This window comes from Zosterops lateralis (assembly GCF_965231275.1).
Source record: "Zosterops lateralis genome assembly, chromosome: 4".
NCBI lineage: Eukaryota > Metazoa > Chordata > Aves > Passeriformes > Zosteropidae > Zosterops > Zosterops lateralis.
In genome coordinates, this window is record NC_139765.1 from 33,791,987 (window position 1) to 33,814,761 (window position 22,775).

The 22,775-nt window shown below is 37.1% G+C and overlaps 1 protein-coding gene across 1 annotated transcript in view; it reads right to left on the reverse strand.

Annotated features, from left to right (window-relative positions):
• TMTC2 (transmembrane O-mannosyltransferase targeting cadherins 2) overlaps window positions 1-22,775 on the reverse strand; it is a 231,557-nt gene that overhangs the window by 128,557 nt on the left and 80,225 nt on the right. The window contains exon 2 of the mRNA XM_083858728.1: window positions 3,636-4,206. Coding sequence (XP_083714854.1) covers window positions 3,636-4,206 — 571 coding nt within the window. The remainder of the gene's footprint in view (window positions 1-3,635; window positions 4,207-22,775) is intronic.

Here is a 22,775-nt window from a genome sequence, read left to right on the forward strand (position 1 = left end):
TACAAAACAATTAAGCCTCTCTATTTGCATATTTTTTGTAATAATAAACTTGATCACAGCTCTCTCTCATATTCAAGCTCCCTCTCCCAGTACTACACCTCTGGTGGTTTAACTTGCACAACTCCAGCTGCTGACAGGTACAGTCTCTGATACCTATCACACCTGACAACTCAATCTGCATACCTGCTATGCAACTTACACTGGAAATTACTCAAGGTCAAGAATGCTGAAAAATAAAACAAAAGTCTAACTTCCACAAGGAATGCTTTACCCCAGCAGAACACCACTTTTTCAATTACTCTCATTTCAGACAACTCATTTATTACTGCAATAAATACAATTCCATCAAAATCTTCTGAGTCAAAAATGGTGAATACCTTCATGTCAGTCAGTCAGAATAATATGGAACTAACCAAACAAAATGGAGTCCAGACTGACAACTTTTCCAGCCAGAGTGAGAGCATGACAGACAGATAGGAATACAAGACTTGGCAAAAGAAAAAAAATCAGTAGCCAAGTTCTACTGAATAACTAATTCACAGATGACTGAGAAAAAAGCTGGATAGTTTAACAAGTGACTACAACATAAATTTTTAAGATACCTCAAGAACAGCATCTAAATGAGGGGCAGCATTAATCTGCTCAACTAGTGGTCCAGCTTTGCAACTACCTTGTCTGTAAGTCCTGCCAGTCTACTCAAATTCCAGTGGGATGTTTTCATTCTCTCAATGTGACAAATCAGGATGCACATGATAACTGGTCTTGTGTAGTAGCCATCATTTTATATCATTGGGTACTTGGCCCAAAGATAAGAGCACAATGGAAAAAAAATAGGCTTGTCACCCAATACAATATCCTATCATCAGCTGGAGTATTTTTCAAGTTGCTTGTACCAGTTCATACTTTACTGAACATCCTGAAGATGGTCAGTAGTTTTACTATTCTTTAAACATAAATAATTACGTCTCAGTTTCCCCAGTGGTATATTCTGAAAAATGTTATAGTTTTTGAAGTTGAAAGCAATAGTCTGGCAGCACACCTGCCCAGGTCCTTAACCAGCCACTCCTCCAAATCTGTCTCTCTCCATTCCTTGTTTCTGTGCCCACACTGCATCTTTCCTCTCACTGCTAGTCAGTACAGCTGTCTGTAGGGAATTGACAAGGACTGAATATAACTGAATGGATTCAGGTTTAAAATAACTCCTACAAGATGTACCTGGGATATTTGGGGAAGGGCTATGGCATTTAAAGGTTATTTTTTTACCTGCATTTCCTCTCAGTTCAGTTTGAAGCACAGCCTAGGAAACAGCTATATCAGCTCAACTGGACAGGGCTGAGCTAAAGGTTAGGCAGACTGAAAGGTACAGACCTTTTATTGTTCCATTACAAAACATTCAGTTACTGCTTACTCAGGTTGTACAAGCTTGAGCTAACCAACTTTGAAATTATTTTCCTTTCTTCCTTGGCTCCATTCTACAGTACTGCCCTCCAACACACTACAAAAGACTACAACTTCCTCCTCAACTGACCTTTTTGATGTCTTTTTTTTTCCCTTTCTTCTGAAGTTGCTCTCTCCCAGTCTTACACTAGGAAAACACAAAGAACAAATTCCAGAACAGGTATACGGACACAATTCTTTCTAATTTGTTCCGGCTGAGCAGCACTCAGCCAGAACGTATGTGCAAGAAACATGCAGCCTAGTAATGTAGTGAATTAATAAATGCATTTCTGGCCAATTAATCGAAATATTCATATTTTCATTCAATGTAGTCTTTCCCCGTAAAACTGTCTCCATCAAAAATCAAATCTCCACAAAGTTCTGTAACCTACAAAACACAGAATTACCATTTCTAGCAGTACAAATGAAAAAATAAAATTTCAAAGACATCAGCTTTCTATCCAAGACAACTCTGATGCTGGGTGCAAAAAAAAATCTCACAAGCCAGGTGTCCAAATTTAGAGCTCCACACCTAGGAAGAGAGATCTTGTATTCAAAAAGTTTGGATGTGGAAGCTTGGATTTCACCTGTGTCATTCAGGTCTCTTCTGGACCAATTTTACTCTGGCCCTGACATGGAAAAGGAGGGAAAAGTTGAAAACAAACTTTTCTCAATTAAAAGTCCATCAGAAATATCTGCAAAGATTGTGGGTTTGAGCAATGAGTGTTCAATAATAAAAACTTCCTAGATGTTCAGAATTTTCCGTCATATGACAGAAAACACATTTTTACTACTGTTTAAATCCATAGGATAGAGTAATACTTGAGTTATTAACTAAACTCCTTGAAGCACTTGTAAAGGTCCCATCTTTGTGCCTTTCAGTATAAAGCCTGCTGTTGCAGATGCACTTTAAGGAAAAGCTAAATCCAACAACCTAATCAGTTTCCTGCTGGTTTCTGCTCAGTGTTAGATGCACAATGTACCATACAGCATTTGGCTACAGACATTCAGAGGTCTTATATATGTCATAGTACATGAGTAAAAAAAAAAAAAACAAGTATGTGTGTGTATGTGTATATATATGAAATTGTTCTTTTCTTTACCATTTTGTCAGAAAAGAGCATAATAACTAAGTCAACACCTTAGAGCAGTTTAAGAGGAAACTACAAGTGACTGGGTGTTTAGGGGTTTTTTTTCCTCTACTATTTTCTTTTGTATTACAGTTATGTAGTCTGTACAAACAGAAATCATCAGTGCTTTATCAAAAACTACAATTTCTTTTCAATCCATTTCAAAGAGAAATCAAAATTTGCAAATCAAGGTGTTTGAGATAAGTAAGAAAAGCAATAAAACAAACTTCATTTTTGCAATCTACATCCAATTGAAAAATACAACACGTGTCCATATGAAACCCTGGTGTCCTTCTGTCAAGACAGTATTTTTCTGAAAGACAGCCATTTCACTGAAAAGAAAATTACATATACTCAGCTTACTCATTTGAACAGCAACTGCTGTAAAGGACTCTTGATTGTACCTGGGATTTCTGAGTACACTAAAATACACACAGTTTTGTGTAAAGCAGGGGATTTGATGAGCTTGTTTGTTTGCTTATTTTACTTGTTTGTTCTTTGGGAAGAAGTTAAAAAAAAGGAAATACTTATTTTATTAAGGCAGTAATACATTTAAGTCATAGCTCCTACTAGGGGAAGAAAAGAATATGTGCCAAAGGCACGCACCAAGTCCTATGCATCTCTGTTAAAACTAGAACAATAAGAGTTTTATCTTTGCCTCAGGGAGCAAAGCTGATGATATCAGCTGTGCACTTGCACGCCTGACCAAACTAAGCTGAGTTTGCAAGATGCAAGAGGATAAGAGAATGAATGAAGTCTTTACAAAAGGCAGTCAGATATCCAGTGCTTGATAGTAAACAGAATGAGGGAGCTGCTGAAAGTAAGGAGAGTAACTGAAAAAGCCCATCCCCAGCACTGAGTAATAGCAATGGCTAATAACACATTGCTTAAACAAAATGTAAGAAGACCATACTAATGCTCTAAAGTGTTCTTTCAGCATTAAACATCTGTGCTTATTTTTGGGAGTTGACTAAACTACTAAGAATTATTGTGTACTCAAAAACTCATTTAGCACCTGTTTAACAGTGAATGGTGCCTCACAAAAAGCTTACCGCAAAGAAGACTCACCTTGTATAAAGCAGAAATGATCTGATGCATTTTCAGTCGGTGAAACACAAAGATATCATACACAGCTGAAATGGCAAGAACAGTCACTCCTTGCTCCTTCCACAGCATGCTGCATCCTGCACACAGCCCTGCTCCCAAGATCCAGCCCCAAGTACTTGGTGAGGAACCTCTGGTAGAGCAGTGCTTCACATAACACATGAGGGAAAGCAGAAAGAAGAGGCAGGCTCCAATATCTGCCCTCCCTACAATCCCTGCTACGGCTTCCGTGTGGATGGGATGAGATGCAAACAGCAGGCCCGCTATCAAGGTCCAGTACCCATCACCAAAGAGAATCCTGGAGAAATTTGTGAAAAGGCCAGTGACTGCAGCATGTAGGAGGACATTTACAAGGTGGTAGCCCCATGGGTCCATTCCCCCAACAGCATGGTTAATGCGGAAGGAAAGTGTGCAGAGCGGTCTGTAGGATTTGTGGCTCCCACTGTGAGTAAGCAGTGTCCCCCAGAAGTCATTGTAGAAGATGTGGATCCACGGCGTCTCAGGCAGAAGGTCCTGGTTTGTCTTGATAGCTCGACTACAAAAGACAAATAAAAACTTCGTTTTAACAGAAGAAAATGGCTACAAATGAAAGGCTGTGAAAATGCAATCACACTGCTACAAGAAAAAAAAATGGCATTGCTTTGGTAGTGCTTCAATTCAAGTTTTGAATTTTAACAGGAGGTGTTAAAAAACTACATATCTATTGACTTCCTTCTAGAGGAAAATTTCCATATAAATTGGCTTTTAAAACATTAGAAACAGACGTTATGCTGTTTCTGTTAAATTAAAACACCCTTCAGTGACATTCTTCTGAGTCTAACCCAGGAGTAATCAGTTAAGATTTGATGAGTTATAATTAAAATATAAAAGAAATATGAAAATCTTGCAAACATTATTGTTGAAACAATGGATCCTCCAGTAATTCAGAACTAGAACCCCAACTGCCCTTTTATACTGAAATTTTAATTTAGATGTTGGAATGGATTTTGCTAACATGGATGAACAATAAATATAGAAGTTGGTAGGAGTGTGCAATTTCCTGCTTCTGGACAGGGCACTTCCCTTGTATAATTGTCCTGTGCATATTTTGACTAACAACATTTTCTGCAACACCTTGCTGAAGACAGACAACAGAATATTTTACAGATGAAAATACACTTTCTTTTTAAATTTCTTGTATTTCCAAATGAGGGGAGAAAAACTATTTTTCATTGCATTAGCTTATGAATTCAAGTCTGTCCACTTGATTAGAAAAAAAATGCTGCAGCTTTCAGCATTTGTGCTTACAACCACACTGGCAAGAACTCATGCCAGCCATCAGCAGTCTCTAAGTCTAATTCATTACTGTAAAAATCTGTCTCCTATAGTGTTTGTACAAATCCAAAGATTTGCATTTAAATTTATGCAGTGGGAGAAGGTGTGAGACCTGCTTGGTGCAAAGATATGACTAGAATTTAATTAGTTGTATTTAAGCAATTATTTAAAGATGCATTGTTGTCGTTACCACTGAGCTTAACTCATTTAGCATTTATTTTATTAAGGTAATTAAGAATCCAGCCAGCTCAAGACTCTTTTATACAAAATACTAAACAAGAGAGATGATTTATATCTCATTCTCTATTCAAGACCTCTATCCTCCTTACCAATAAATACCCTCATATAATTAATAATTTTCCAATTCAGATGAGGAAGGAAAAAAAAAGGTGTGAAACTCAAGCCCACATTTAAAACGCATGACTAATTCATATTCCAAGACTCTCCTCACATTCTCCAGTTCCTTCGAACCTGTATGCAAAATCCCTTTTTTTTTTTTTTCCTCCATCACATTCCTTTCAAGAATGTTGTCTTGTTCTGGGAAAAAAAATGCTCAAAACTGATATACTGCACCACAGAATCTCCATGCAAATACTCCAAATACCACACAGCTCAGCATTTCCATTGTCCAGAGCATCCTGCTGTAATGCTTTCAGACACGCTTCCTCTCAGCATGTCCTTTTGTCTCTGAGCACACAGAGGTTATAGAGAGGTCAGCTTAAATCCTTTAAAGATCTGATGATGCTTTTTATAATATTTGAGAATTTTAATTTTGACTTCTGTTTATGCAGTGGATCAGGCTGCCTGCATTTGTTTTCCCAATCCCACACACATTTTTCTCATTTTAGGCGAGTCACAAAAGAACACTGGAGGAAAACAAGATCGTTGTTTTCACATTATTTATCTTGTCCTTCTGTGTTGTCCTTTCTTGAAACCTAATTCCTCTGTTTGTGATTTCTGTTTGTAGTATAACTCTCAGAACCGCTATCAGAAACCTAGGAATTTGGCAAAAATAAAGCAGGTGTCAGGCAAGAAAGACTCATTTCTCTGAGAAAAAACATAATATATTAGATGACAGGCTCCCAAAGGCTAAGAATGGCTATCAGATGTCAGGATTTAGAGTTGAAATCCTGAACTGTAAAAGTGTTTTTTCTTGGGGAAACAATAAGAATGGCAACAACATTGCCAGCACAACCACCCTCCTCCAAGGCAAAGCATTCTTCTACAAAAAACCCAGACGGTTCCTAAGTTGTTCCCAGGAAATGGTAACTTTTAGTATTTCTTTTGCCTTCTCTCTAAGCTGATGGTTTTCATGCAGCAGACATTCATGTTGAACTCATCCCTACCAAAAGTAAACTGTTTGTACAGAAACTTACTGTAAATTCCAAAGGCATTAATTCAGTCAAATCTTATTCACAGCTTTAGCAACAAATTTCATGCATCTTTGATTCTTTTCTGTTTAGACCTGTCTATATTAAAAATTAAAACAAAGAAACAGACAACAAAAAAAGCCCCACATGTAACAAAAAAATCAAAAGAAGCCCTGAAGATACAGTATCAATCCAACTGTATTTGGGTACAGATTTCAGCAGGCAGTTCTATAATACTCCTAGTTTCTTGTGCATGTGAATACAACAAATTAGCATGCCCATTGGCATGAAGAATACAGAAGCTGACAGTTCCACCTTACTCAGTGTTTAGTCAGATCAAATGCTGCTTTTCCTACAGATCAAAATTTTAAATAAAATTTCTTTCTGTATGGTTTCCATATGGTTCCAAGGGCACTAATGAGCCTTGACAGCCTGACTCCCCTCCCGAGGTTCCCACACCCTGCCCACAGTCCCAGGACCTCATATCAGGTCTCCGAAGGTCCCCCAAAGCTGCCCAGGACCCCATGTGAGTCTCCCAAGGCTCTCAGCTCCTGCCCCAGGGACACCTCAGCAGGGCCAGGCTTCAGCTCCCCAGGCCCCACCCTGACAAGGGTCTTGCTGGGCTGAGCCTGTATCCCAGCCTGTCCTTGTCCCAATGCCCACGGCTTGGACTCCCGGCTGTGGTAAGACTCTGGTTTTTTCTCTAGTTACTGAATTTACCAAGCCGTTAACCCTGCTTGGTCTCCAGTTCCAGCAGAAATTCTGACAGCAACACCCCCTCAGAGCCTGGCAGCAGTGCCAGTTTGTCTCCAGCAAAGCCTCTGGTGCTAGCAGCCACCCTCACTCTCCGCAGATAGAAAATTGTATTAATTGCTGGCTCTGGAAAAGACTCTGGGAATTGCAAAATGCTGTATTAGCCCTGCTTCCTGCTTCACTCACAGTTTACCATGAAGTTGTGTCCTGCAAATTAGTTCAATTTTGCTAATAGGCATAAGAGAAGCTCTCCAACTGCACTCATCATTCTTTGCCAGAGCTGCAAACTCTGCTCTCACTAACAGGCAGCAGGTCACCTGAAAAAGTCGTGTCTCAAAATTCCAACACAACTGGCATTTTACTTCCAAGTAGCCTCTGAACAGGGTTGCACACTTGTTGGGAAAGAAGGGACAGGAAGGACTTATGAATATGACTTCATGGTAAGAAATACTGCAGATATAAAACCTGTGAGTGAAATAGAAATGAAAGCCAGCTTTGAGATGCGAGCATGGCAGGCAGGAAGACGGTGATTAGCCGAAGACAGGAAAACAAAAGACAAGAATGTTGCCTTTCCACTTTGGCAAAGACATCCGGGAACAAGTGCATAAGAAAGAAGTCTATAGAGTTTAGAATATAAAATGACATGGTAATGTAGTAGTTCTTATAGGCTGCATGCAAGGTTTGTAGGTTTTGTATCACACACCGATTGGTCACTGTAAATTAGAATATTCAACACAAAAAGAGATATAATGTATTGTAATAAGAGGATCACTCTCTTCTCTTGGGTCTCCTACCCTCTTCTCTGGCCCTCTCACCCTTCTTCCCTTACCTCTCTTGGCCCATCTCCCCTCCTCTCTCTCACCTCACTTGCTCCTGTTTTCTCCCCACGTTTTTCCCTCCCCTGCTCCTACCCCGTTTTTACCCCCTAGCTCTCTTCTATATCTCTCTTCCCCCATTCTCTCTTCAGGGCTTTGCTCCAGCCGAGGCTGGTGGCTGGAAGCAGGCCCTTTTTACCCACGACCCTTGTAATAATAAAACCACGTGTTTCTAGAACATCTCAAGTCTGCAAAGTTCCTTGTCCCTGCCATCCACGGAAAAATTCCTACAATCTGGCGCCCAACGTTGAAAAGGCCAATCCTCAGGCAGGGAACTTGCTTTCTTCAATTTGCAATGCCTGTCCATTTCATATATCCCAGGAGAATGGAGTACCTTATTCAGTATACAACAAATGGACATGCTGGGGGCAGGGAGAAGGAAAGGAATTAGATTCAATTATCAGTTGTTCAGAAATAGCTGAAGAAGGACAAAAAAGTTGTAAAGACAAAATCATCATTTCTAATCCACTTGAAACAATGCTTCAGCCTCCTGCCATAAATCACTTATTTGCCACAGGTCAGTACACACCTTAAGCACAACTCACTGAGTTTTATTCATCAAACCTAAAAATGCCAGAGATACAGCTGTTCACACGTGCACATATACGTGCATACGCACACAAAAAAATTCCAGATGTTCTCAAAATTAACAGCTATATATGTTCTAAACTTCTGTGCTGGTGTTAAACTGATCCAGGTGTTAACACTAGGGTAAAAAAACAGATGCGACATTCTAAAGTGATTTAACAAGTTAAGCCTTATATCCAGCCCCAGTATTGCTAATGGTCCCCATATGCTGAAAATTACCATCAGCATTTGAAGCAGACAACGTATTTTAAAGGAAAAGGAGAATTCCCAACTGTGCATGCAGGAAGCCATTGACCAGACGTCTCTCACATAAAATAGATAGTCAGTGATGGACTGGCAAGGATGAACATGGAGGCTCATTGTTGTCTTTCCTCAGTCATTTTTAAACGGTATTAATTTAGTGTTTTTTTCTTGAATAGCAATGGGAAAACACCCTAGGGTATTTTTACAGTGGATATTAATGAGATACCCTAAGGATGCTTTCAAGACTATATGTTACTTATATAGACAACAACACTGAAAACACATCCAAGAGCCTACTTGCTTGAGTACAAACAGCTTCACATCCCCAAAAACATACAGCAGCTAAGTAAATCCTCCAAACTACTTACAGGTTGTTAAGCAGGTGGTGGTCAGAAAACAGGGAAGTAGAGCTTGTCATACTTGCCTGCAGACTACTATATATATACACACACAGAGTCTGAATTGATAGGATAAAGACAGAAAATACTACTAAAGATGCAGTGATATCTTAAGAAAGTAATAAGCTTAAGTACATGAAAACACATTCATCTAAATGGTTAACTATAGACTCAAGGGAACTATTTGCCATTCTGGTAGAATTCTGGTGGCAATTATGTCTGACATGTATTAAAGCTCATCATTCTCAACAGCTGTTGAAGTGGAATCTACCTTCAAACCCAGCAGGTAGTGAAGCTTTACCCAAGCCACTTCACAACAACAACAGTGTATATTAACTAGGGATATACCTCTGCAGTGTATATCAACTAGGGACACCTGCAGGAGCCAAAATCTGTGCATCCTCTGAGTTTCAACTTGCAGCTTTTGGTTTGTCTCACGAAAATTTGTTCTTAGTGAATCTCTAAGGAAAATCTAATAATTCAGCTGTTTTCAGAAAGGAAATACTTGGCAACAACCAGCTACATGACATACAGGATCCTGAGCTGCTAGCTGGCTCTGAGAATGGGTCTATACATACAGATTGATGAAAACACCTAGGTTCAAGTCATATTTTAAACTAATTAAAGAAAAACACATCACAAAAGGGAAAGTTAGCTTACTAGAACATTCTATCTAGTTAATTTCTGCCAATATTATGGTCGTTTTATAACTGTATAGAAATAGCTGAACTCGGAGTTCAAACACAACACAACATACAGTTTTAAAATAATTTTCCTATCTTATGTAATTACTAGTGAAAGCTATTAACCCTATACAGAGTACAGGGCCTCTGGAAAATATGTTAACAAATGATAATATTAATTTGGTATTTGACTATGAAAGTAATTCTACAGCCACCTTCAGTTTAGTACCAGAACAAATAAGAGCTACAAATAACAGGTCGGTAAAGAGTGGTTTTTTTGTAAAACTTTCTTGGATGAGACTTTCCTGAATTAGATATGAACAGAGTGGAAAAATGGATGAGTGAGACAACTGTAACTATACCATTAGATGATTGCAACCAGTACCAAAGACAAAGAAACAAAAATACTAAAGAAAAGAAAACAGTAAAACCTCAAAGAAAAACAGTAAAAACACAAAGGTCATGGTTTTATACACACAAACTTTCTAAGATTTTTCTGTATTGCATTCTCTCTTTTAATGAAATTGATCTTTTAAAATAAGCAATAACTTGTTCCTTGTTCTTTTCCATCAATGACTTTATCTGCTGTGGTTTGACTTTGCCAGTAACTGGCTATGATCCAGCAGCCCATCAGCTGCATATGCTTCTAGAATTTGTAATTTTGCAACTAAAGATGCAGGATGTTACTCAAAAGAAGGAAGTGGTGGCAATACTTACATATAACACTGAATGTTATTAGGAATTGCTTTAACTACATTGAAGCATGCTGCATCTATTGATTTTCTTATTGACTAAGAGAGCTTTCAAATCTTTATGTAACTAGAAGTTAAAAATATTTTGGTTACAAGAAGGTCAAGATGGCCTTAAATATTTTTTTTCTGTCCAGAATATAAATATTTCAAAAGCTAACTATAAAGATTTTGGACTCTTTCTCCATTGTATAAGCCTTTCTATTTCTATGTATGTCCTCCCATGGGGAAAAAATATGGCCTTAATATTAACCCTAAATGCACCTCACCCAGTTTAAGATTTAGCCTGACATAACAAACACTAGAAGATGGACTATGTGAAATTTGAAATCCTAATTAATTCCAACTGCCTGGCACAGTACTATTTGATTATTCATTCACAGACTAAAAAAAAAAAAAAAACAACCACTAGAGGGAAATAAAAGATGTACTAAATATTTTCATATGCTGAACAATGGGACACCATCAGTGTCCCCTTATGAGGAGGCAGATAAAAACTTAAGAACAACTCCTGTCTTTGTATCTGCTCCCTGAGCTTCTTCATCACAGTATGGACCATAGGTCTGTGAAAAGATACTTTCATTCTTAAATTGGAAATGCTTTCTGCTATTCTCACAGTTCTTTTATAAACTAGCTTCACTCCCGACCACACCCAGCAACACAAAATTGCTAATTCTGTTTTTCTGAAACTTCAAGATACTTTGCTTTTACCTGATAAATATTCTTTCAAACATCTGTCTGAAGCTGTTCTTTAAAACATTCTTCTGTGCCAAATCACTGCCTAGCAATAACTTGCAATTTGTTTATTTTATATATGTATGTAATACCAGCTTCCAGAGCATGGTTAGAATCCATAGCTGGAACCTCTGCTGACTTTTTCAGATCTATTTTAGATTATAAAAGCGGGCCCAGTAGGCCTTATTAGATTTACTGTTCTGTGGTACAATATGGCACCACATTATTTCTCTTCCCCACTTCCTGCTGAAAAAATTAAACATAAATAATTTTTGCCACTCAGTACAAGGACAGATATTTAAATGTTTGAGAATGGAGCAATTAGAGTAAAAATGTTGATTTTTCTTACCCAAATTAATAGTATGGATATTAAAGTACTTTTTTTGACAGGTCACCTGCTGAACATGCAAAAAGCCTCTCCAAGACACACACATTTTAAGCCATTATCTGAAAACAGAGGCACCCATACTGTAGCACTACAAAAAAGAGTTTATCAGCCATACTTCAGTCCCATGACAATTCACTGGTTATTTTTCAATACATGACAGACTACAACAAAAATTAACTTCAGCAATTTATTTTTGAAAAACTATTTTTTTTCCACATTTAATTTATTTTTTGATAGTGAGGATTTTCAGGAAGTTTGAGGAGATTGTACAGAATTATGCCTAAGGCCATGACTCTTGTGCACTCTAAATTTAAAGCCTGAAACACTTTGTAGGTTCTGATTTTGATTTTTTAATTTTAGGGAAGCATTGAAGAGAATAACCAGGAAGACATACCCATACAAATACACAGACATTGAGTTTAGGAAAAACCACCAAACCACAAGGTAACGTACAGACGCTTTCCTTCTCTTATCTTTTGAAGGGGGCAAAGGATAAAGAAATGCAACAGGGTTTTAGTGCATAAGTTTGCTCCTTCAAGTCTTTTATTTTAGCAGTAAAACAACCCCTTCATTAACAAGGGCTGATCTAAACTTAGTTTTACTGGTTTAACTGAAAAGTATTATTCAAAATCTAGTCAGTGAAAACAATTTGGTCCATGCATATCCACAGAGCTCAATTTAACCTTCACGCTGTCTTTAGAACTCATACTGAAGAAATATCCGTATGGGCAGAGAGAGGGGAAAAAAACCCAATCACAAAAAAAGTCCAAATCACAAAAACACCCAGCTATCCCTTGTCATGTTCATGTTACTCACCATAAGAATCAAGTGATTCAGAGAAGTCAGATCCACCTTGGCTCTGATTATCCAAAGAATTGCAAGGACAGACTGTGCCACACTACAAACTATCAGACAGGTGCTCCCCCAAAATTCTCCTGTCTCCAAGAAGTCTCTTCTTCCTTCCCTCCAGCCCCACAATAAGATACATAAATACGTAAAACTAATATTCTAACACACATCAATTGTGCACCACATATCACTTTTCCTATCCAAAGGGTACCATATTAGCAGATTTGTCAGGTGGGTTGTCTGGGTTTGGAGTTGGGTTTTTTTAATAATACTGTACAGAATAAACATTTTCCATTTAGGGTAAGTCTGTTTTGGTATATTACAAATATTGATGCTGAGGCTTTAAAAGACTATTTTGAATGGCAAGAAACTAGAACTTCTGTATATTTTTTTCTTGCAGTATATTTATGCATTTTTAGTATAACTGCCCTCACAACCTGCCCAATTACATACATAAATTGCCCACAAATACATTAGCAGACTACAAAAGGTACCATTTTTAGACAGCAACTTCTGCTTGTAATTTTTCTTTCCTGAAATCAGTCAGGTCTAAGAAACCAAACAGATACCACTTGTCTTTAAGTCACTACTATCTTCCTAGTCTAATTTATCAACTTGCCTGATATGCCGTCAATGATGTTGTAATCATAGTCCCATTCAAAGGCAGATATTAAATAAGGGTAAGGGAATACTCCCTGAGGATTACCAAAATTTATTCTGGTGTCAGCTATAAAGTCCAGCTACATTATCATGAACCAAGAGAGATGTACTGCCATTTCAGCTAAATTCTCTTGAGGAAACACAAAAAGAAAGCTTAACTTGATGGAAAATGCAGTAAGAAACGTTAACATATAGCTGAGACTTACATTTCTCTGTGATGATAGTTTACTCACCAGTTAATCAACCAAAATAAATTTTAAGTACCTTCTCAGAGGATTCCAAATTTAAAAAAAAACCTGCAGACTTTCCCTTCTCAGATGTCTATTAATCAAAATTTCTACATAATATATAGAGGGCCCAAAATCTGGCTAAAAAGCATTTGTGACAGAGTTAGATTTCACCTTCAGTCTTTGCACAGACATGTCAGACATTCCTGTAAGCATTTTTATAGTTTTATAATTTTAGCTGGGAAAAAGTGGGACTTACTACAGACTTATGTCAAAACCAATTTTTATGAAAACTAAATGCTCACAAAAAAGTAAAACTACCCAGATAATTAAAACCAATATTTGTTCACGTACGTGAAGGTGTGTAACCACTTGTAGTGAATAGAGAGACTGTTCAGCATAGTCCTGAAACAGGCTCCCCAGGAAAGTGGTGAAGTCACCATCTTTGGAAGTACTAAATACCTAAGCAGACGTGGCACTCTGTGGTAAGGTTTAGTGGGCATGGTGGTATTTCATGACAGGTTTGACTTGATGATCTTGGAGATCTTTTTAAACCATAATAATTCTATGAATGAACTAGGCTTTTCCTACTCCCCAACATCTTTAGAGAGCACTGTGGGATGCCCTTCAAAAATGTACTTTAACAGAGCAGATGGCACCCACTCATTTGGAAAGTGTGAATCCTACTGAAAAAGGCTGAAATTACTTTTACTGATTTGTTTCACCTTTGTGCCTCAATAGTTTATAGAGATGCAGGAATTCACAGGAGTAAAACAAGTTTCATGACATGCCATAGCAATTGTGAAACTCTAGAAATTGAAACCATAGCAGTGTTTAAAATAAATTTTATTTTCACTGAATTGCTTGGCTAGAGCTCCAGCTAGTAGGCAACAGTTTGGGAGTGACATCAAGACAACTACTCACAGCTATTCTGGAATAAAAATGTGCTTTACAGGTACCATTATAGGTAAGTTTGTATCAAGCATACTCTTGAGGATTTTACTGCATGCAGTCAAAGATTGAGGTAAAAAGGCAGGAAATTACAAATTAGTTGAATTATGTTATCAGAACACACCAGATCAAATCCTGATTTCTGCTATATTAGCTTTAGCTCACATTGGTAATGGAATAACTTGCACTTTATGTCACTGAAATCAGTAGGTTTTACAATCAACTGCAATTGGCATAAGCTTTTATAGCCTTTCTGTACACTTTTTAGACTTCCGAGCATAAAAACAAAACAACCAAACCCCATTTCTTTCTATGTTTTAGAACAGCTACCAGGAGGCAGGCAGTTAACACGAAGGATCTCAGACAGCAATTCAAGTAAACTGAAGCCATTACCTGAATCACAAAACTGATCAACCTTTCTTGACAATAAAACTAGAGCTAAATCAAGCTGAACTACAAAAGTAGGGAGCTTTGAACTGAAACATGCCAGATTTTCAAGTCTCTCCAGTTCTATGTTAGCCAAGTGCTTGCATTCTTCTCCAGTAGTGATTTCTGTGCTTTTGGTTGTTTTTTTTTTCTCCCAAGCAACTTTAACTTTCCAGAGTAAACTCCATCCTTTTATAAATGAAGGTCTGAAGATCTCCTGAAAGATCAAACCGATACTTAACCGCCAGGCTTAACTGTCCACTCTAACATTAAAGTACAACCACTCCTGACAGCAGCACAACAGAAGACTACATTTTTTCCTGGCAGAGAAGAAACTCAAGTGCCACAAAAGGTTATGGCATTTCATAAAACCTGCCTTTAGACAATGACAGCTGTAAGTTATGCCTAGAGAGACCTATAGAGGAAAACTGATCACACACAAAGGTTTATGAAAGCTTTAAAAAAGTAAGTAGTTTGCTTCTTTTAGTAGCCTTCATTAAAAAAAAAAAAAGTCTGTGAGAGCACAATTCATGTAGCATTTTATCACAACAGAAATTGTATGTTATCTATCACAACTCCAGCACTGCCAAAGAACAGTAATAATTTTGCTCCTCTTGCCAAAGCAGGAAGACTGCTTGAGATCACAATAAGAAGAAACCTCAAACATAGGGGGGAAAAACACAGGTAGATTAAGAAGAAAAACATGCAACCCAGCACAATGAAGCTGACCCAAACAAATCAGAGAACGGGCTGCCTTGGAGAGGTCATTTGGCACTTTCAGAGTTCAAAAAGGAAAAAAAGTGGGTACTGTATAGTTACACTTGTTGACAAGGCAAACATACTCTCTTCAAGTATCTTCTGTCCATATGTGAGAAGATGAGAAATGCAGAATTCCAGAAAGAAGGTTCAAATTCACATGTCTGAGCTTGAACTGAGATTCTTTTCTGCTCGGGCATGAAGACTGATATGATCAGATTGATATGATATGTAATGATATATAATGATGTTTGAGATGATATATGATGATATAGAAAACACATGTTTTATGTACCATTTAAGAAAGAGCAATGTGAAGCCTTTTTTTTATCCAAAGAGCAACAGTCCATTTGAATTTTTACATAAACTAAGCAAATACCTATTGCCTGCAAAGCTAGGAGAAGGTTGCCTCTTCAGAGTTCAGGAGCCCTATTTACTGTCTCCCCTGGCACTGTAAGCCACTCAAAGTTTAATAAAGAAAATTATAGTTTGTTAGGCCATATAAATCACCAGGATGTATTATTTCTGCATAATAAAATCAACCTAGAATAGTACAAGGAATTAGCAGTTTCTTGCTTCTCTTTCTAGGGCTCTACATTGATCTTGCTGCAATATAATCAGGAATTTGAGATTTATTCCTTACCACAGGAAATTAGTTGTTTGGAACAATACACTGATGTATTATTGTGCATCATAAATTTCTCAAGTTCCTCACATGCTGTGGTACACAGAAAGACACTGAGAAATTAATTATGACATAGCCAATAAATAATTACAGCGATGCAATCCATTTGTACCATCCACTAAGACAAAGTGACAGCAATGGCCTATGAAGATTTCAGTGTATGCTGCCATGTTCTTTTAAGGAAATCCAAAGAAATACTGAGACAATAAGATAATTGCTATCCAACTACTTTAGAAAAAAATACCTGGATGATGAATGTAATCAGCCATAAACACCTCATTTAAATCAACTCCTTCTTTATCTTAGTCTTTTAGGACAAAAGCATGTAGAAATTGTTGTAGAACAGAGGTAGCTTCTGGCTCGTAAGAGGCACCAGGAGTCCACAGGAAACCCAGAACTGCAACAGTGCTGAATATGAGCCTTATTCCACTTACTTCAATGAAGACATTCAACTTAAATCTCAACCTTAAGTGAATGCTTAACATCAACTTCTAAGAAGGGTAAAACAGCATTTCTAGAGACACAAGCAGCTGTTAATTTAACATTACGGGGCAACAAAACAGGTGAAAGTTTTTAATTAAACAGCCCTTCTGTAGGGTGACATTCTGCAATTTTATGTATAAATCAAGCCAGGTGACTTATTTCTAGTATGTCTGAAAATAATAAAATTGGTTTCAATGACCTCAGAGATACATATGCTTATTTGTGGTTATGGCCCCAGGCAACCCTGAAATCAGTCATTCCATTAAGTCAGAAGCATGGCACAAAGCCAAGCTCCTGTAAGAGTTAAAGGTCTTGCACATACTTTCTTTGTGTGTTTATTTGAATAGAATGGTGACTTTGGGTTTTGGGCCACCCATAACTTATAGACCTCCCATAACACTTAAAGGAGCTGAATCAACTGAATCTTAACATACACCAGTTATCCCTGGGACATTAGTTTTTCGAACATGATGTAAAATCATTGAAAATTGAAGCAACAGGGAAAAAACATCACAGTAGAGTTTATCTGGAGATATTTTAATGTGTATATGCCTCTACAGATGAGTCAGGCAACATTTTGGGGATGGTTTAATTACAATAGCAGAATAAAGACCATAAATGCCCTTACACAGCCAAAAGAAATACACAAACTGCCCAATACAATAAAACAAGAAACAATGGTGATAATTATTACAAAACAGAAAGTCATTTAGGCCACCATACTGGGGTGTTTTTGTGTCTTTTAGATTTGTTTTTTCGTTTGTTTGGGTTGTGAAGTTTTTTAATAAATAAAATTAACTCTTTTTTCCCCTTTCTCCTCCAGAGTCACAAAAAGAAGCTGCAACAGCTGCAACTCATATTATCAAGAATACCACAATGATGTGGGGAAATCAAAACAAATTAAAATTTGAACATTCACAACAAACAGTAGTCTTAGGGGCAGCCTGCTAACTGAAGAAACACAGAATCATTTTCTCATTCTGAGCTCCAGAGCCCCAAAAGTAATCATGAATTACTTTTTCATTCAAAAGCTCCAGAAACTTTTTGGTAATTTTTAATTAAGGGAGTTTTCATAGTGCAAGAAAATATCAGACTATCTTATTTCAACCTTTACAGCTGAGGTCTCTTAAATAAAAGAAACTCATGAGGAAAAAAATCTATGCCAAATGATCAGCAGGAAGAAAGATGTGTCAAACTTGTTTTCGTACATAAAAGTTATACTTATTGCTTTGTTTTCTTGCTGGTGATACTGCTATCTACCATGAAAGGTATCTCTCAAAGACAACAAGTGTCACATTGACCCAAAGACCCAAATAAAGAGAATGAAGTTTTTAGGACTTCCTAATAGCAGTCATCCCTATCCCTTCTAAAATACATGCCCCATGTCTATATTTCACATTGTGAAGAATAGTGATCAAAGAAAAGAAAGCAGCAAGAAAAACACACTAGAACAGGACAAAACTGTAATGATTTTTTTTCTCTGAACAGGTACCATAATACAGGTTGTCAGGTATCAATTCCAGCAGGACCAGCTCCAGCCAGGTCAACTACCACTTTGAACAATAAATTGTGTGCAATAAATTATACAAGTGTGACACACACTGCAATTGAGGAACTGCTGTTTTAGATAGTTCAGTGCCTGCATATAAGGTTTCAATTTGACATCTACGTGACTTCTTACTAAATGCCAAGGAAGGAATTCAGTGCAACTTTCAATAACATTAAATATCAATTAATAAAACTGAATTATTATTATGATTATTACTACTACTATTATTATTAGAGCAACTTTTAAAGTGCTCTGTTCTCTTTGGCCTTAAATAAAGAGAGGAAAGTATTGCCAAGAGCAGCAGATACTCTGAGTTCCTGAAACTCCACCTTTCCCAGCATCCAAAAGATTGTTAAAAAAAGATAATGGTTGCTCCAAACTGAATTCCACACATCTTAACATCAAATGGATTAACTCAGAAAGGAAAGTTGTTAATTAAACACAGGCTACAGACAGTGCATCTAATCAATTGTATCTGTGATCTGAAAGACTGCATCTGACAAAGCTGAAAACTAAAACAGGATAGAAACATACACAAATGTTTAGGTTGCATACATAAGTAAATGCTTTAATAGCCACCTCAGCTTAACTGTTCAAAAGGGAAGGAAAAAAAAAAGCCAGACCTGTAGCAGGGTATTTACCACATAAGGCAGAGGTGATAAGTACTGATTTTTGTAGCATACCTGCAGTTTATTATGTTCCCTTCATCAAAATAGCACAAAAAGTAGTTTGCAGACTCACTCTGATAGGACACCCCACTGGGCTTCCTTCCCACCAGGCATGTTTTGCCTCTGTGGAATTAACTTAAAGCCAGGAACAACAATCCACCTTTCCTCTTGGTATTTATAACATGGCTTCTCACTCTGTGAAGAACGCTGATGTCTATTTAGGTACATTTTTGTAATTTTTCAGAAGTTAAATAGATGCTGTGCAATTACTTTTAAACTGAAGTTTCATGGTAATGTTTTTCAAGCTCAACTGATTAAAGCTTGTTTAATGGATCTTGAAGAAAATATATTATTCACCTAAATAAGAATTTATGCAAATCACTGCCACTAGCTTTTAGAGAAAAACCTTTTCAATTAATTGTAATTAAGCTTTTTAGTTCTAGTTTTCTGGGGGTTTTGCTACTAGAAAATTATAAGCATGGATTGTTGGAGGTTTTATTCACTTGTGGGAAATAAAACTTCATTGTTGTGATGTAAAAACTCCTATACAAATGAACTTGTAAGTGCAGAGCCCTTTCCATCTCTGCCATTCGGATCAGGTCTAAATATATACCCCCAGATATCTGTGACTGGAAAGAAGACACAACAAATTCATCTCTGGTGCTGATAAACACAAATTACTCTTTGGCTTTAGGAAAGTGAATTTATAGGAAAAATAAATAAAATTATTCAAATAAATAAAGTATTCAAATATTGGCATGTCTTCCCATTACTTCTGAAACCCTTACAAATACACAGATCTCTCTCTAAATATAATATTATAAAAGTACTTTTTGGTACGTATTTCAAGGCCATTTCAGTCTTAGTATTAATATTAAAAAAACCTTGCTTATGTGGATAACTGTTCTTTGAATATAGCCAGAAATACTCCAGTAGAGAAGCTGCAACAACTAGAAAGAACCACACACGTACCAGTAATAACATTTGAACCTTTTTTACAGGTACAGATTTACAATGAGGGAGACTGAAAGCTTCATATTGGAATACTGTAGAGTTTATTATGATTAATTATGAAGCTCCTCACATAAAAATGAAATCCGCATTGCACTGCAACTGATTTCCTAAACCCAGGTGATTTTAGCTCTTCTTAACAGAGAATTACTGAGCACCACTTTGGTTCTCCTAGCTGAGGCAAGGGAGGGAAAGTGGGAGATTTCTGTTACAGTCTTTCCGGTGGAGCATCTTATTTTTAGAGAACAGTACACATGCAACGAGTCTTGAGTGCTCCCATCATGGTAGAGTAGGGCAAAATTCTGCCACTGCTTCATTCCACTCTCTTTCTTGACCAGTGAAATAGCATCCCTGACCACAGAATAATCACTCAAACTGCATCCATTCTCTTCATCAAACTCAATTAATTTGAGAGGAGGAAAGACAATATGGGAAGCAACTGCAAGGCTCTTAGCTAGAACTAGAATTCAGAGAAGCCATTTTCTATCTGCTCCTATTTCTCTCTTGAAGTCATTGGATTCCAGCCCTAGAACACCAGTGTTAAAAGCAATCTAACATACCTCTTTGTCTGTTCTTTCCATTCTTCAGGTTTTCCCATGCTGGAGAATAGTAGGGACAGAAATTAGGCAAAAACTGAATGACTGTCTTGAGCAATCCATGTTCTACAAACTTACAGCTACTCATCGATGACAACTCCCTTCATGCCCCTTTTTCAAGTCTTCAGGCATGGCATGTTTTCTGCTACAAAATGGAAGTTCTAATCCACACTGATGGCTACAATCATAGCTCCTATTCATAAAAACAGAGGAATTGCACATAGACATATTACCTCATCTGTCACGGTTCTTTAATTCTATGTCATTTAATCAGAAATGAAAGAGCACTTCCTCTTGGAAAACCAACTGTGAAAATGACTGACTGGTTCTACGTTTATAGCCTTCTAATCCAGATCAATGTGCTCACAAAAAGAAGTTACTGATCTCCAGCTGTTAGCTCTACAAAATCATCAGAGTTCTGCAAATCAAACTGTTCCCCTTTGAAACCTATATGGCCTTTGATTTAGCAGTAAAAGTTTGGAGGACTAATTACAACTGCAGTGACATCTATATAATGCAGTGTTAAACATCACAGATCACAACAAGACATGCATAGGAGTACATCTACTGTGCTCAAAAACGTAACACTGAAAATTAATGTACAGGACAATCAGTTTGAGTTGAACATAAAAACAAGAGTAAGGCTTTGGAGGAGCAAGCAGATTCATTAGAAATTAAAAGACAAAGTAGAATATTAAATAGCCACATAAACAAGGTGAAAGTGTTCTATGCTTCTAATTTGCAGGCGGAATTTGGCAGCTGAAACTTCATTAGCAATTCTCTAGGTTACGTATGAACCAGCTCAGCCTCCCATGACAGTACCTGTTTTGCAGGGCCAGTAGTAGTAAAACTGACATAATAGGTAGAATCATAAAGACAACAATTTCAACACCCTCAATAAAGCTGATGTGGTTTATTTTTAAGCAGGCACTTGGCCCTTTTGGAAGTGTGGTTATGGTCAGATGACAGAAACCACCTTTTCAACTTCAAAATTAACTGCCAAAGAAACATTATGATGTAAAATTACATCTCCTTGTTTTGCCATTAACACTGTCTAAGCTGCCAACTTCTTTCTGAGAGTAAATCAGATCTTGTTTTACAGAAAAAACAACTTGCTGGGGATTATTTCTGTTTTAATCCAAACAACTAAAATATTCACCAATTTCCTAGATCCAAATTTCCATGTAATGTAGATGTGGCACTTAGGGATATGATTTAGTGGTGATCTTGGACTCCATGATCTTAGAGATCTTTTTTCAACCTAAAGGATTCTGTAATTCCATGACTTCTAGGAAAAGGTACAATAACTTAACAGCCACTAGAAAACAGTGTTCAGGAGACAAGCCCCAATGATTAGGTATCTGGAAGCTCTTTAGCTCCTGGGGTAAAGTGGTTAGTATAAATAAAAACTCAGGCATTCCAAAATAAATATCCCTGTAAAGAATTATTTCTACATGACTGATGCATTATTGACTAATTTTCCTTTTGTACGACTCATCTAGCCAAACAAAGATAATCTAAACAAATAAAATTACAGCAGCAGCAGGGATCTAACATTCAGTAAATTTTTCTCTTGTAAGTGTGCTTTCGTGCACAAAAACATTCAATACTATAACGGCAAACTGGCTTTACACACCATAATTTCAAGAACTATGGTTGCTGAGCCTCAAGTATCTTTCTGCCATAAGACTTCATATTCTTCTTTGGTCAAACTATTTAACATTTCTTCAGTTCTACATCAGATTAGAAAACAGTTCCCTTTCCTCCAGCTTTTTTTTTTTTTTTTTTTTTTTTGTCTTCTGTATTCTCCCATTTCCATTTAGGACTGTAGGATTACTAAACCACACTGAGGAAAAAAAATGTTACACAATAAATAATACAATTACTCTCCCATGCTATAGAAATTAAATTCTTTAATTTAATACAAATGCATTAAATTGTCCAAATACATGATGGTCCTTTCAGAAATAAAAAACTCCATCCAGTAAATGGTTGGGACCTTTTTTTCCCTCTATATTGCTTCCTTTTAAATGCCACAATAATCTAGAAATTAATCAATTTACAGTAAATACCTTTTTTCCTTGTTGATTGCTGGACTGAGTGCTAGAGGTTCTTCCCTCTCCGACCAAGTGTTAATTTAAAATGCA